General features: G+C 46.1%; 1 protein-coding gene across 1 annotated transcript in view; it reads left to right on the plus strand.

Moving 5' to 3' along the window:
* The window catches only part of LOC142258546 (uncharacterized), a 77,725-nt gene that overhangs the window by 56,036 nt on the left and 4,573 nt on the right, over positions 1-17,116 (plus strand). The window contains exons 7-11 of the mRNA XM_075331175.1: positions 4,487-4,613; positions 4,736-4,837; positions 6,471-6,614; positions 7,389-7,513; positions 10,460-10,587. Of these exons, the coding sequence (XP_075187290.1) occupies positions 4,487-4,613; positions 4,736-4,837; positions 6,471-6,614; positions 7,389-7,513; positions 10,460-10,587 (626 nt within the window). The remainder of the gene's footprint in view (positions 1-4,486; positions 4,614-4,735; positions 4,838-6,470; positions 6,615-7,388; positions 7,514-10,459; positions 10,588-17,116) is intronic.

Here is a 17,116-nt window from a genome sequence, read left to right on the forward strand (position 1 = left end):
GGTACCCGGATCTGTGGCATCTCACGGTCGGCCAACCGTGGGCACTACCAGACCGACCAGACTTGCTGTCTCAAGGACCGTTTTTCCATCTGAATTCTGCGGCCCTCAACCTGACTGTGTGGCCATTGAGTCCTGGATCTTAGCGTCTTCAGGATTATCCCAGGAGGTCATTGCCACTATGAGACAGGCTAGGAAACCAACGTCCGCCAAGATTTACCACAGGACATGGAAAATTTTCCTGTCGTGGTGCTCTGCTCGGGGTTTTTCTCCCTGGCCATTTGCCTTGCCCACTTTCCTGTCCTTTCTTCAGTCCGGATTGGAAAAGGGTTTGTCACTCGGCTCCCTTAAGGGACAAGTCTCTGCGCTCTCTGTGTTTTTTCAGAAGCGCCTGGCCAGACTTCCACAGGTACGCACGTTTCTGCAGGGGGTTTGTCACATCGTTCCTCCTTACAAACGTCCGTTGGAACCCTGGGATCTGAACAGGGTGCTGATGGTTCTTCAGAAACCACCGTTCGAGCCAATGAGGGATATTTCTCTCGCACGCCTTTCGCAGAAAGTGGTTTTCCTAGTAGCAGTCACTTCACTTCGGAGAGTGTCTGAGCTGGCAGCTCTGTCATGCAAAGCCCCCTTCCTGGTGTTTCACCAGGACAAGGTAGTTCTGCGTCCGGTTCCGGAATTTCTCCCTAAGGTGGTATCCCCCTTTCATCTCAATCAGGATATCTCCTTACCCTCTTTTTGTCCTCATCCAGTTCACCAATGTGAAAAGGATTTGCACTTGTTAGATCTGGTGAGAGCACTCAGACTCTACATTTCTCGTACGGCGCCCCTGCGCCGCTCGGATGCACTCTTTGTCCTTGTCGCTGGCCAGCGTAAAGGGTCACAGGCTTCCAAATCAACCCTGGCTCGGTGGATCAAGGAACCAATTCTCGAAGCTTACCGTTCTGCTGGGCTTCCGGTTCCCTCAGGGCTGAAGGCCCATTCTACCAGAGCCGTGGGTGCGTCCTGGGCTTTGAGGCACCAGGCTACGGCTCAGCAGGTGTGTCAGGCGGCTACCTGGTCGAGCCTGCACACTTTCACGAAACACTATCAGGTGCATACCTATGCTTCGGCAGATGCCAGCCTAGGTAGGCGAGTCCTTCAGGCGGCGGTTGCCCACCTGTAGGACGGAGCCGTTACGGCTCTATTTTGAGGTATTATTTACCCACCCAGGGACTGCTTTTGGACGTCCCAATTGTCTGGGTCTCCCAATGGAGCGACAAAGAAGAAGGGAATTTTGTTTACTTACCGTAAATTCCTTTTCTTCTAGCTCCAATTGGGAGACCCAGCACCCGCCCCTGTTTTTTTGTGTACACATGTTGTTCATGTTGAATGGTTTCAGTTCTCCGATATTCCTTCGGATTGAATTTACTTTAAACCAGTTTATAATTTTTTTTTTTCCTCCTTCTTGCTTTTGCACCAAAACTGAGGAGCCCGTGGGAGCACGGGGGGTGTATAGGCAGAAGGGGAGGGGCTTTACACTTTTAGTGTAATACTTTGTGCGGCCTCCGGAGGCATAGCCTATACACCCAATTGTCTGGGTCTCCCAATTGGAGCTAGAAGAAAAGGAATTTACGGTAAGTAAACAAAATTCCCTTCTTCTCTGTATACATTAATCCATCCATTTAATATCTAATATTTTTTTCAAATAATAATAGAATACAGAACTGAGTAATATAAATACCGTATTTTTCGCTTTTTAAGACGCACTTTTGTTCCCCCAAATTTTGGGGGAAAGTAAGGGGTGCGTTTTATAATCCGAATATACGGATTATTTACTGTAGGGCCCAGGGGAGGTGGGGGCAGCTCTGGAGTGGTGCTGGAGGCTGAGGCAGGCTAGTGGAGGCTGGTGAAGGCTGCAGGAGGCAGCAGGAGATCTCCTGTTCCCGCTCATATAATATGCACTGCCGCTGTCCATCACCGTGGTCCTGAAACCACACCGCGGTGATGGGCTGGGGGAGAAGCGAATATTATATGTGCCTGCGCCCCCCTTTGATGGCACATGCCCCCCCCTGTGTTAGATATGGCCCCCATACTGCTGCCCATAGTAAAATAAAAAACTCTTTACTTACCTCCTCCAGCGCTGATCTCCGGTGTCTCCCCGGTCTCTCTGCTGCCGCTGTGATCAGGCACGCAGAGATGATGTCACTCTGCTGTGCCGATCACATGACCGGCACCGAGAACCAAGAAGTGTAGGAGCTCAGCAGCATGGAGGGAGACACGAGGGAGGACAGCGCTGTACAGGGGTATATGTGCCATCCATAGTGGGCCATGGGCAGCACAGGGGGACGTATGCCGTCCATAGGGGGCCATGGGCAGCACAGGGGGACGTATGCCATCCATAGGAGACCTGTGCCAGCTGTAGGGGACGTGTGCCAGCTATAGGGGACATGTGCCAGCAATAGGGGATGTGTTCCAGCAATAGGGGAACGTGTGCCATCAATGCGGGACATGTGGCATCACTGGGGGACGTGTGCCAGCACAAGTGGGCTATATTCAATATAAGGGGGCCATATCCAGATTAAGGGGGCTAATTTTAGGATGGGGGGGGCTATGAGGGACATATACCCTATATGATTTGTTAGACGGACACTGGCATTATAAGACTGACCCCATTTAACATTAAAAAAAAAATCTCTTTTACTTCACCAAATTTGTGGGTGCGTCTTATAATCAGGTGCGTCTTATAAAGCGAAAAATACGGTATATTGTTTTTGCTATTAATCTATCTTGATATAAACAGTGATTATATGAAATTATTGTGTAATTGTTCTTTTCTAACTGATTATATCGAGTCCTAAATAGAAACGAACTATTTGTATAAATATATTCCTGTTTCCAAAGCACGGCAATAACAGTCCAAGGTGCGCTCATCAGATCTGAATTTCATTCTTTTTCGCCAGACAGGAATATATTAGTGCACTGATAGACAACGCACCCACATATGTGTAAGAACACTAAGTCTGTGAATCTTATGAGCAGCAATTGCCATCTGTTATCTCAGTATTGTGAAATCTGTCTTCACAGAAGGGACAGATTTTATCCATGAATTAAGAGTGAAAGATCAATCCAGAAGGAGAAAGACACAGCTTTGTCTGTTAATATGTCACGCTACAGGTGTGGCGAGCGCATTTAGACTGACGGAAGTCTGATGCACAACGAATAAACAACTAAAACAACACCACAAACTGGGGTAATCACCGGGGACACAATACAATGGAGGTCCCTGCCGCTACGGAGAGGGGTGAGGGACACCTTCTGAACTCACCTCACGCTGACTCCTGAGCTCCCTAGGGTCCCTATACAGGTTCTTTCAATCTGTTGGCAAGCAGGATACCTTGGGCCCTCAGCTGGCCCTAAACTTATTCTGCCTAGTGAGATAGGCCGATGAGTTCACTAGACCAACCACTACAATACGGAAACACAAGGGAAGGAAAACAAACAGGGGAAATACTGCAACACAAAAGGATAAAGTCTGGCTTCTGGAATACAGCAACTCAGCTACTTCCACCAAGGGGGCAAGTATACAAATGAGTTTGTATCTTCAGCAGGTATTGCTGGGTAACACCTCTATTTAAACCTGAAGGGCATGACTACAAAGCTCCTGCAGCTGAAGCACTCGGCTAGGGACTACTAGAGAATGTGCCAGCAGCAAAACTAACATTAATCGTTTAGGCACCAAAGAAAACAAAACCACGTTTAAATGTGGATAACCAGATGGAGATGAGAGGCTGCAGTCCGGAAGCTGTCACTAGTCTCCAAAAAACAGGGAGACGACAGTGACATAAGATATATTACAAAGATATTACAAAGTTTCTTATTTCTATGTGTATTATTCTTATATGAAATAAAAATTAAAATTACAACTACTCTTGCATGGCTTCCAACTGTGAGGTTGTGGAAAACTCCTCTAAGCCCCATGCTGGAAATTTTGGGTGCTCCTAACATAAACCCACCTCTTTTCTTTGTTAAAGGGCAGTATTATTTTGGCAAGTATTTTAGCACCATCACCAATCTGCTAACAAAAGGGTTTACAGACGTTACCTATGTGATTACTAGGCAGAGCTTCATACATTTGACTTAGGCACCATCAGTCCTCTGATCCCCACAGGAGCCCCCTATTGATCCTATTTTGATGATTTTTTCTATGGAGAAATTATCAATTTTAGTCCTATAAATCCCTTACTCTTGCCTAAGACATGTTTAGGTAGGTAAATAAATAAATAAATCTTTTTATATAGCGCTAACTAACATATTCCGCAGCGCTTTACATACATCAGGAACCCTAACCCCATTGGGGCTTACAATCTATATTCCCTATCTGTATGTCTTTGGAATGTGGGAGGAAACCGGAGGAAACCGACGCAAACACAGGGAGAACGTACACACAAAAGGTATACATTACCTTCAGTTGGTAACCTTTATGTTCCACATATATCCCTCTATTTAGAAATACAATGAATAATTTCGATTTAGCACCGCGGGATCCGGAAATACAGAGAATTCAGACACTTCTTGGGGACTGTGAGAACCAAGGAATCGAACTGGTACTCATCAATTTGAAACCATCATTGAAGGTAATATTTCCTTCTTATTAGGGTAATTCTATTTTATAAACCTATGTATTGGCATATCAATAGCACAAAAACAATCCAAGCTTTATTTTACCATATCTTGAAGCTCCCTTCTCTCACTTCAGGAAGCTTTCCAGAATTACTTTAAAAAGAGCTGCAATGAGTATGAGATTGTGCTCCGGCACTTAAAACGTACGTTAATAAAGGAGGACATTCAAAATGACCAGGTAAAGAAAAGATGCTATTGTAATACTTACCATTATTAATACTGTGGGATCATGATTAAAGGATTTGTCTGGATTATAAAATTGATTATTATAGGATCTTGATCTGTTGATGGGGTCTTAAAAGATCAGGGCCACAAGTCCAAAACCAAACATAATGTCCCTTTCTTCACCACTCTCCCAAAAAATAAAAAGATATTCTCTACCATCTCTTAAACTGGCCATAGACTTTACTTTTTTTGTCAATAGATTCTTTTGATTTCAGTATGATCAGCGGACAATCAGACACAGGGTAACACAAGGATCCCACAGATTGAATTTTAATTTTTCAAGTGTCAGTAATGTGTCCAGATGGCAACTGCTTATCCATCCCTAATAAAATAATATAAGCATTTAATCAAACCATGTACTGTACAATGCTTGTAGCTTTTAAAAAAAAAAATGAGCCGGAGTGTGAGTTGGTATACTGCACATTATCAGTGCATGTTCACACTGGCCATAACACAAAGAAAACCCAAAATAAGAATAATATTAACATATACCCTACTGTAACTAATAAATAATAGCATAGTGCATATAAACATAGGGTTCTTAATAAACACATTTTTGATCAAAAAAGCGTATCTGCCTTTATTCAAATTGATGTCTGTTGACACATGGTGAGGTTTTAATATTAGAGAGTGTAGGTACCGTCCCGATTTGGGTACACTTTGTCACTTTGGGATGACTTTACGCTTTTTTGATCAAAATTGTGTTTACTAAGTACCCTATGTTTATATGCACTATGCTTTTATTTTTTAGCTACAGTAAGGTATATATTAATATTATTCTTAATGATTGTAGCTTCTAAACCTCTTAAATTTTCCACTACTAATGTGATGCCCTTTCTTTTGTCCTAACTCTTCCTATCTAAAACACTCCTAATATACTGTACTTCTGCTATCTATGTTGCTCTTGTAAGCTTATCTTTATCCTTCTAGCTGCAGAGTAGAATCGGACCAAATGAGCAGGACACATCACTGATGGGGGCTGGGGTGCCTCTCTGCGAGTGACAGCATTCTGGGCACGCATGCCCAGATCCCACTTCACTCTCCTTTTAGCCCCCACCAGTGACGTACCCTGCTCAGTTGGTGCAATTCTGCTCTGCAGCTGGAAGGATCAAAGCTACAACAACAATAAAGGTATTTACAAGTTTCCTAGAGATAAGCTTACAGGAGCAGAGTAGATAGCAGAAGTATATTAGGAAAGTGTTAGTTAGGAAGAGTTAAGACAAAAGAAAGAGGATCACATCAGTAGTGGGAAAACCTTGTTAAGAAATTTAGAAGCTGCCAATGACTGAAGTACCACTGCACATTTTACAAGGTTGCTCATTTAATATTAACAATCACCAAGCGTGTAATACTACATCTGCCCTGAAGTGTCCACTGTAGGGAAATTGTGGGATCTCTCACTGCTTCCTCCCAATGATGATCACTACAGGTTTCAGCTGCATTATGTGCCAGAAATGAGTGGAATAAAGGGGTGGTTTGCATTTTAGGAGGGTTTGTTCTGCTGGGACAATCCCCTTTAAGGGAGGATTGTTGATTTTAAGTAAGCACTGAGTGCTATAATAATACTAATATCTTTATTTCTGCAGAAGATGGTAACACTGATTCACCACCGGCTTGTAGTCCTGTTCATTCAGTCATTTTTCAAATGCTCCAAAAAATTATCTCGTCAAAACTCAGGGGAAATTTTTTCTAATGGGCGCAAAAAACTACTGGATTTTTTTTCAGATATGGTAAGTAACGTGTCAGTCAACTCTTAATTTTTCACAATTGATGGTATCTTATATTATAACCAACTAGGATGAAAAAACAGGACTGCTCAGCCACAGACGCTGAATGGGCCTCTGTAGCAAAAAAATACCCATCGGGCTTGTTACTTTTCAGCTCCAAATATGAATGCAGCATCTCACCTGATGGAAACACACAGGCCTTGGATTCATCATTTGCATTTTTTTCTAATTCACTTTTGCTTTTTTTGTCTTGTTTCTTTTGTTGCCCTTTTTTACATCAAATTTTTCAAAATAGCGGACATGTTTTGGAAATTTTGCACATTTTGCCTAATGACGTAAAAATTAGTGCTAGAATATCTAAAATACATAAAATCACAGAGCTGGAGGCATCATTCTGCTCCCTGGTGTTCACTCCGGGGGCTTCTATCTGAATGGCCAAAAACTGGAATTCAGATGTCGTTCTGTGACAACTTAGCAAATTAAGATTCATGGCGTGTGATGTCACGATGGCTCTCCTAATTATAGGCAGTTATGATATGTTACTCTTCTCTCCCCATAAAGAACACACAAGTGTTCGGCTGAGCAGAGCATTCATGTGTATGGGGGAGTTGGGCCCAGTTTATGGGGCATCTTTAGATGTTTGAGGCCTTTACAGTGTTTCATCCTCTGTATGTGATCTATAGTGTTGTTATTCACTGACAGCAAATTGAGGTTTTGAAAATAGGCAAAAATACTTTTTTAAAAATTCATTTTGATTTTTTTTTTTTTATTACCAAGGTCTTGGATGATTACCTCCTCCCTAGTGACCCTCTGGATTTCATATCCGAAATGCTGACTGCTAATGACCACACATCTCTGCACACAACCACGGTCTTCTTCATTGATAAGCACCAGGACTTACGGTAGGTGAAGTTGAGGACTCCAGCATGATTTATTTCTTCTTTCTACTGGACACATTATTGGGGTCCTAAATGCAGCCCTTAAAGCAGCTATCATAAAAGGACAGTTGTGAAGAAGAGAGGTAGGGACTCAGCACCAATGCAAAAAAAAAAAAATATATATGTATTTAAAAAAATATACTTTATTGGATCATATTAAAAGATCAAAACATCGACGGTTCCATAAAAACGTCATAGGCTTGACGCGTTTCGGACAGTAAAAATATAAAGTAAAGTCCTTAATCATCAAGGACAGACCTTTTCTATGTGCCCTGCTAAGATATTTAAGCTTTGATTAATCAAAACTGGCTGTTACGGGTTCATGCGTTGGATCCTCTAAGCGCGCTGGTTTGGGTGTATGCACAGCCGCAATTGCAGCTGTCAGATGGGGCTTATGTAATACAGACACAAAAAAAAACAGTTTAGTAAAGTCTGTCCAGGAAATCACAGAGAGACATCAAGCAGAGTTACTGAGCATAACGGACAGCCTGAACACCACGAGCAGATGGTAGTGTAACCGAAGACCTGTGACAATTGGTGACGTAGCAGAAGATCACAGAAGCATAGCGGGCATACAGATGACTGAAACAGGTGACTGGATGACTGGAGGCCGCTGGCAGACAGGTGACAGGATGACTGGAGGCCACTGGCAGACAGGTGACAGGATGACTCAAGGCTGCTGGCAGACAGGTCTGACTAATCGAGACAGGTAAGACGATGGACTGGAGGCCATTGGCAGACATGTAGCAGAGTTACTGACCACATGCAGAAGGTAGATGACTCTGTCAGACCTCCGTGTTAATCCTCAGTCTCAGAAGACACACAACACCGAAGGCGGACACAAGACAGAAGGTCCAAGGACCCAGGGCAGGTCGCAGACAGGAATCCGGAGTTCACTAGAAGCCACGATGTAGCACAACAAACCGACTCAATTCAGTCCCTTAAAACTCACTCAAACACTGTTAAGGTACCGTCACACTAAGCAACATCGCTGCTGAGGCACAACTTGCTAGCGATGTTGCTTAGTGTGACATCCAGCAACAACCTGGCCCCTGCTGTGAGGTCGCTGGTTGTTGCTGAATGTCCTGGGCCATTTTTTAGTTGTTGCTCTCCCGCTGTGAAGCACACATCGCTGTGTGTGACAGCGACAGAGCAACAACTAAATGTGCAGGCAGCAGGAGCCGGCGGACGCTGGTAACCACGGTAAACAGCGGGTAACTAAGAAGGCCTTACCTTGGTTACCCGATATTTACCTTCGTTACCAGCGTCCACCGCTCTCAGCTGTCAGTGCCGGCTCCCTGCTCTCTGCACACGTAGCCGGAGTACACATCGGGTAATTAACCTGATGTGTACTGTGGCTAGGAGTGTAGGGAACAGGGAGCTGGCACTGGCAGTGTGAGAGCGGCGGACGCCGGTAACGAAGGTAAATATCGGGTAACCAAGGGAAGGGCTTCTTGGTTACCCGATGTTTACCGTGGTTACCAGCGTCCGCAGAAGCCGGCTCCCTGCTGCCTGCACATGTAGCAGAGTACACATTGGGTAATTAACCCGATGTGTACTGTGGCTAGGTGTGCAGGGAGCCAGCGCTAAGCGGTGTGCGCTGGTAACAAAGGTAAATATCGGGTTGGTTACCCGATATTTACCTTAGTTACCAAGTGCAGCATGCTTCCACGTGTAGCGACGCTCCAGCGATCCCTGCCAGGTCAGGTTGCTGGTGGCATCGCTGGAGCGTCGCTTAGTGTGACATCTCACCAGCGACCTCCTAGCAACTTACCAGCGATCCCTATCAGGTTGTATCGTTGTTGGGATCGCTGGTAAGTTGTTTAGTGTGACTGGGCCTTTAGTCTCCATCAATACCAGGGTCCCATGTGAGTCCAAAAAGCCCTTAAATAGGCCAAGACAATTCATCAAATTGAAACACACCTAATGTGGAGAGGAGCCCAAACTAGTGACAGGAGCATAGCACTGGCATTTTACATGTCAATCTTGATGTAGGGTCCACAGTGAAGGATCTCAATGAGAAGTTTCAGCTGCCATGAACCATTATTAAGGGTGCTCTGTTTTAGTCCCCATGATTGGATATTGCTGGTCTGTCCTTTTCTGTATTTTTGAGGCCTTTTCTCATAAGTGGCGAGCATAACTTAAAGTGTACCAATCACCAGGATTTTCCTATATAACCTGAAGCCAATGCTGTACTGGCGCTATCAGGCTGATTCTATACATACCTTTAGTTGTCTGCTAGGATGTATAGGTTTTGAAACACAAGCAAGTAAAGTTTGCAAAATGAGCAGCTTTTTGAATGGCAGCAGCTGCCGATCAGCTGATAGCTAGGGTGGGTGTTCATAGTCTTCCCCCTGTTATTTATGCTAATTCTATTATAGAATTGTTTTATTAAGTGACTAGAAGGACTTGTGCTGATGTCATACCCATGTGACCAGAAGGGGCGAGGCCTCAGCCAACAGAAAAATGTTGCTTACTGGTATCAGCTATGTTTGCTGTGACCCCGCCCCTTCTAGTCACATGGGTATGGCACCAGCACAGGTCCTTCTAGTCACTTAGTAAAATGATTCTATAATTTGCATAAATAACAGGGGGAGGATGGACAGGCAAGGGGGGCAGGAATCACTATGAATACCCACCCCAGCTATCAGCTGATCAGCAGCTGCTGCCATTCAAAAAGCTGCTCATTTTACAAACTTTACTTGCTTGTGTTTCAAAACCTATACATCCTAGCAGACAACTAAAGATATGTATAGAATCAGCCTGATAGCGCCAGTATAGCACTGGCTTTAGGTTATATAGGAAAATCCTGGTGATTGGTGCACTTTAAAGCTACAGCTGATGCTACATGTTACTGCTCAATTCATTTAGCCTGTGACTACATTGACTTTTCATTACTGTGTTTAAAAGGGAGGAACATCTTAGCGCCATCTTGACTATTAAAGGAAACCTCAGCACTAAAGAAAAGGAAGATCTTTTATATTACATACGCAACAGGCAGACGGACCGCCACCGGAACAAACTGTGTTTCTTCGAAGGTATTAAGTTGGACAGCAGTAAATTTAAGTATTTCTTGTGTTGCCCTTGTTAGCCTGTCTGAAACCAGAAGGAAATGACTGAATGTACAATCCGAATGTATAAATTATTGTATATTTAATACAGTAAAACTGAATGCACTATGTACAGATACAGAAATTGTTTTGTATTTTAATGACTCGTCTGACGACCATCAGAAATAAATCTATTTTGTTGTTTGTTTTTTTCACATTTGCCTGATTATTTTCTTTATTTTTGTTGGCAGAGATATCTCATAGGTAAGATTCACTTTGGAAATCCATAGAATCTGTATGTAATAGGATGATGGGTGCACAGACTTTTGTGAGACTACATATACACACAAACACACATCTCAACACTCAAATAAAAATTGAAGACCAGTGGTTTTAAAATAGAAATATTATTTTATTATTATTCCCATTACCTAATTATTACCATGTATATATAATAAGAGAAACCATAAAGGATTCAAAATAAAGGGGATGGTGACCACTTTATGATGAAATAGTATTTTTATTCAACTCATTAAAAATAACATATATTAAATATTCATAGAAAATAAAAGACTGGATCAAATTCCCAAAAATATTAGCAGCGGTTTATCAGGTTATAACGTGCTTAATGCAAAGACCAGCTATGTATAAATATCAATTAATTATATATAACAAAGTGCAAAATTAATATTACAGTAATAAATAGTTATATATAAATTAGATATAAGGTATACTGAATAATGCCTAGGAAAATATAAAGTGCTGTAATGTGCAAATCAATTAGGGATTAGTATACCTTCAAATTGGTCAAAAAGTTCCTGCGTACCGCTATACCCCGATGCGCGTTTCAAGTGATCTTTTCCTCAGGGGGTGCTGAAGGGGAGTAAAGTTAATGGCCCTTTTATACCCTGTCTGATTTTAAAATTGCCGCCCGTGATTGCGATCATGTGTTGTTTCCGGTCACAGAGTTCTCAGCGCATATACCGTATTTTTCGGACCATAAGACGCACTTTTTTTCCCCCAAATGTTGGGGGAAAGTTAGGGGTGCGTCTTATGGTCTGACTATAGGGCTGCGGCTGGGAATGAGGGTGCTGCAGGTCATCGGGGGCACGAGCAGGCAGCAGCAGCGCCTGCCGTGACCACGTGGGCCCGCTCATTACATATGCACGCCCATCCTCCCGCCCATCTCTAAGCGCTGAAGCCGGCACTGACAGGTGGGCGGGAGGACGAGCGGGGACGCGCGCATAGCAAAGAGCCGGCCGCATGATCACCCCTGGCAATTACAGCCTGGAGTGATCATGTGCGGCTGTATTCACTGCCCCCCGCGCGTCATTACCAGCGCGGGGTGCAGTGAATCAGTACACTCACCCGTCCCCGTGTGTGGAGCCGTCCCCCTGCTGCACGCGATGTCTTCCTGTCTGTGCTGGTCAGCTGATCAGCACAGACAGGAAGACATCGCGATGCAGCAGGGGAACGGCTCCACACACACACACACACACAGGTCAGTGGCGTAGAGAGGAAGATGATCGGCTGCAGGGAGTGAGGAAAAGGTGAGTATAAACGTTTATTTTTTTCTCTGTGCTATAGGATACAGGCCATATACCAGGATGGTATATGAGCACGATGGGGGCATATAGCAGGATGGGAGTATATGAACAGGCTGGATGGGGGGGGGTATGTGAACATGCTGGATGGGGGGGGGGTATGTGAACAGGCTGGATGGGGGGGGGTATGTGAACAGGCTGGATGGGGGGGGTATGTGAACAGGCTGGATGGGGGGGTATGTGAACAGGCTGGATAGGGGGGGGGTATGTGAACAGGCTGGATGGGGGGGGGGTATGTGAACAGGCTGGATGGGGGGGGGGTTATGTGAACAGGCTGGATGGGGGGGGTATGTGAACAGGCTGGATTGGGGAGGGGGGTGGTATGTGAACAGGCTGGATGGGGGTGGTATGTGAACAGGCTGGATGGGGGTGGTATGTGAACAGGCTGGATGGGGGTGGTATGTGAACAGGCTGGATGGGGGGGGGTATGTGAACAGGCTGGATGGGGGGGGGTATGTGAACAGGCTGGATGGGGGGGTATGTGAACAGGCTGGATGGGGGGGGTATGTGAACAGGCTGGATGGGGGGGGTATGTGAACAGGCTGGATGGGGGGGGGTATGTGAACAGGCTGGATGGGGGGGGTATGTGAACAGGCTGGATGGGGGGGGTATGTGAACAGGCTGGATGGGGGGGGTATGTGAACAGGCTGGATGGGGGGGGGTATGTGAACAGGCTGGATGGGGGGGGTATGTGAACAGGCTGGATGGGGGGGGGTATGTGAACAGGCTGGATGGGGGGGGGGGTATGTGAACAGGCTGGATGGGGGGGGGGTATGTGAACAGGCTGGATGGGGGGGGTATGTGAACAGGCTGGATTGGGGAGGGGGGTGGTATGTGAACAGGCTGGATGGGGGTGGTATGTGAACAGGCTGGATGGGGGGGGGTATGTGAACAGGCTGGATGGGGGGGGTATGTGAACAGGCTGGATGGGGGGGGTATGTGAACAGGCTGGATGGGGGGGGGTATGTGAACAGGCTGGATGGGGGGGGGTATGTGAACAGGCTGGATGGGGGGGGTATGTGAACAGGCTGGATGGGGGGGGTATGTGAACAGGCTGGATGGGGGGGGTATGTGAACAGGCTGGATGGGGGGGGGTATGTGAACAGGCTGGATGGGGGGGGTATGTGAACAGGCTGGATGGGGGGGGTATGTGAACAGGCTGGATGGGGGGGGTATGTGAACAGGCTGGATGGGGGGGGTATGTGAACAGGCTGGATGGGGGGGGTATGTGAACAGGCTGGATGGGGGGGGTATGTGAACAGGCTGGATGGGGGGGGTATGTGAACAGGCTGGATGGGGGGGGGGTATGTGAACAGGCTGGATGGGGGGGGTATGTGAACAGGCTGGATGGGGGGGGTATGTGAACAGGCTGGATGGGGGGGGTATGTGAACAGGCTGGATGGGGGGGGTATGTGAACAGGCTGGATGGGGGGGGTATGTGAACAGGCTGGATGGGGGGGGTATGTGAACAGGCTGGATGGGGGGGGTATGTGAACAGGCTGGATGGGGGGGGTATGTGAACAGGCTGGATGGGGGGGGTATGTGAACAGGCTGGATGGGGGGGGTATGTGAACAGGCTGGATGGGGGGGGTATGTGAACAGGCTGGATGGGGGGGGTATGTGAACAGGCTGGATGGGGGGGGTATGTGAACAGGCTGGATGGGGGGGGTATGTGAACAGGCTGGATGGGGGGGGTATGTGAACAGGCTGGATGGGGGGGGTATGTGAACAGGCTGGATGGGGGGGGTATGTGAACAGGCTGGATGGGGGGGGTATGTGAACAGGCTGGATGGGGGGGGGTATGTGAACAGGCTGGATGGGGGGGGGTATGTGAACAGGCTGGATGGGGGGGGGGTATGTGAACAGGCTGGATGGGGGGGGGGGTATGTGAACAGGCTGGATGGGGGGGGGGTATGTGAACAGGCTGGATGGGGGGGGGTATGTGAACAGGCTGGATGGGGGGGGGTATGTGAACAGGCTGGATGGGGGTTTATAGCAGGATCATATACAAGGCAGGAGGATCATTACCAGGATGGGGTACCTTAGTAGAGAATTTGGGGACATTACCCCCATAACAGTGTCAGCAGCAGATCCTCGCCCCATAAGTGTGTCATGACCACATTTTTTGCTTAAAGTTTTATTTTCCCATTTTCCTCCTCTAAAACCAGGGTGCGTCTTATAGTCCGGTGCGTCTTATAGTCCGAAAAATACGATATCACATGACAACCTTCACTTCATGTGACTTCCGGCCGCCGGTCACGAGACGCATTAAGCACTTTATAACCTGATAAACCGCTGCTAATATTTTTGGGAATTTGATCCAGTCTTGTATTTTCTATGAATATTTAATATATGTTATTTTTAATGAATTGAATAAAAATACTATTTTATCATAAAGTGGTCACCATCCCCTTTATTTTGAATCCTTTATGGTTTCTTTTTTAAAGGCTTTTTGATATTTAATGGTGATTTTATACGGAATATTTTGATTATTCATGTATATATAATGCTGCAATATACGGTAATTAGTCTCATTTCCAGAAGTGCACACCCTAGAGCAATTTCTTTACCACGTACACACATTGATGTTTTTGTTTAGACCTAAAGGCCACTTTACGCGCTGCGAGCTCGCTAGCGAGATCGCTAGCGTGCGTGCCCACTCCCATCAGTTGTGCGTCAGGGGCAAATCGCTGGCGATGTTGCTGTGACCGGCGAACCGCCTCCTTTCTAAGGGTACGGTTCGTTCGGCGTCACAGCGACGTCGCTAAGCGGCTGCCCAATCGAAGCAGAGGGGCGGAGATGAGCGGGACGAACATCCCACCCACCTCCTTCCTTCCTCATTGCGGGCGGCCGCAGGTAAGGTGAGGTTCCTCGTTCCTGCTGTGTCACACAGCGATGTGTGCTGCCGCAGGAACGACGAACAACATCGTACCTGCAGCAGCAACGATATTTGGGAATGGGGCACCGTGTCAACGAGCAACAATAAGGTGAGTATTTTTGCTGGATGTGCGTCACAAATTCCATGATCCCAACGACATTGCTTTAGCGATGTCTCTGCGTGTAAAGCGGCCTTAAGGCTTAGTGCACATAGTGAAACACAGGGACTTACTGCAGCCTTAAGGCTCATTCAGATGTCCTTTTTTCACAAGAGAAAAACGGTCCGAATTTCATTAGTGTTTTCGATCTGAGTTTCAGCAAATTGTCATCAGAATTTGGTATGAGTTTCATTAGTTTCTCTCAAATTTTCCAGCTTCTCTTTTCAACCAGTTCATAAAAATCGTACAGCACATGAAGGGCATCCAATTGCAGTCCTATTTTACAAAACACCACTCCAGCATTTTATTCTATTTTTAGTGCTGGAGTGGTGCTTTTAATTTAATGTCCCTGATCATAGTCTTATGGGTACTTTACACGCTGAGATATCGGTACCGATATCGCTATCGAGCATACCCGCCCCCGTCGGTTGTGCATCACGGGCAAATAGCTGCCCGTGGCGCACAACATCGCTTACACCCGTCACACGGACTTACCTTCCTTGTGACGTCACTGTTGCCGACGAACCGCCTCCTTTCTAAGGGGGCGATTTGTGCGACGTCACACGGCAGCCGTCCAATAGCAGAGTAGGAGCAGAGATGAGCGGCCAGAACATCCCGCCCACCTCCTTTCTTCCTCATTGCCTGTGGACGGAGGTAAGGAGATGTTCGTCGCTCCTGCGGTTTCACACACAGCGATGTGTGATGCCGCAGGAACGAGGAACAACATCGCTAGTGCCCAAACAACAATATTTGGTGTTTAAATGACCTCTCCAAAACCAACGATTTTTACCACTTTTGCGATCGTTTTAGGTCGCTTGTATGTGTCACACGCTGCGATGTCGCTAACAACGCCGGATGTGCGTCACAAACACCGTGACCCCGACAATAAATCGTTAGCGATGTTGCAGCGTGTAAAGTACCCTTTACACTAACCATCCACCATCTTCAGCTTTTCCTGATACCGCTCTGGTCCCTTGGCGCCATCTTCTTGCCAGTCAGAAATTACAGGCATAAGTTCGAAGTTACATCACAAGCGCTCAATGCAAGTCTATGAGAGCCAGAACCAGGTGAGCACGAGGCTCTCATAGACTTACATTGAAAAGTGAGCTCCATGAAACACTGTGTTGATAGATGGCGAAGACAGCAGCAGGTAACCCAAAAGGGTGATGCCGTGAATTGCAATAGTTAGTTGCTCAGCTCAATTATATTAAAAAACAGCGGCGGGTAAGTATGAGGGTAGGGGCAGGGACCTTAGAATTGGAAGCACTACTCCAGCACTGGAAGAAAAAAGAACGCTGGAGTGGTGCTTTAAAGGACCCATAAACTTCCATTTCTGATTTTTATCTCATACTTGGATCAATATCCGACACGTCTCTGAAATTACTTGGTCTGCAAAAAATCATGGACATGTGAACAGCCTTATATATTTTCATAGGTACAAGGTTCAGAACTTGTACAAGAAAAAAACGGATGTCTAATTGAGCCTAAGCCCGAATTCAGAGGTCAGTGAAACATGATTTCAGGTCAGGAGACCAAGGAAAGATTCGGATCAAGAGCCCCTAGGCAAATGTGAGGCTGTGGAGTTTGGGTCAGGACCGGAGCTGCTGGTCCAGACACTACCATGTTTTACGCACATCTGAATTCGGCTTTCCAGTTCCATTATAAAGACACTGGGCTTTCTGTGTGTTGCCTTCATGAAGAGCTGCATTTTCCTCCTAGAGAGATAATTTGAGAGTAAAATCCTTCCAAAGTACAACATATAGGAATATACCGTAATGCTCCTTAAGCTGCCCATACTATTAGTTACCATTCATCCCATCGCGTTTTAGCCGCTATCTATTCCTCCTGTATTTATAAGAATAGGGCATAAGCTGCTGC

This window comes from Anomaloglossus baeobatrachus, chromosome 12, assembly GCF_048569485.1.
Source record: "Anomaloglossus baeobatrachus isolate aAnoBae1 chromosome 12, aAnoBae1.hap1, whole genome shotgun sequence".
Classification (NCBI taxonomy): domain Eukaryota; kingdom Metazoa; phylum Chordata; class Amphibia; order Anura; family Aromobatidae; genus Anomaloglossus; species Anomaloglossus baeobatrachus.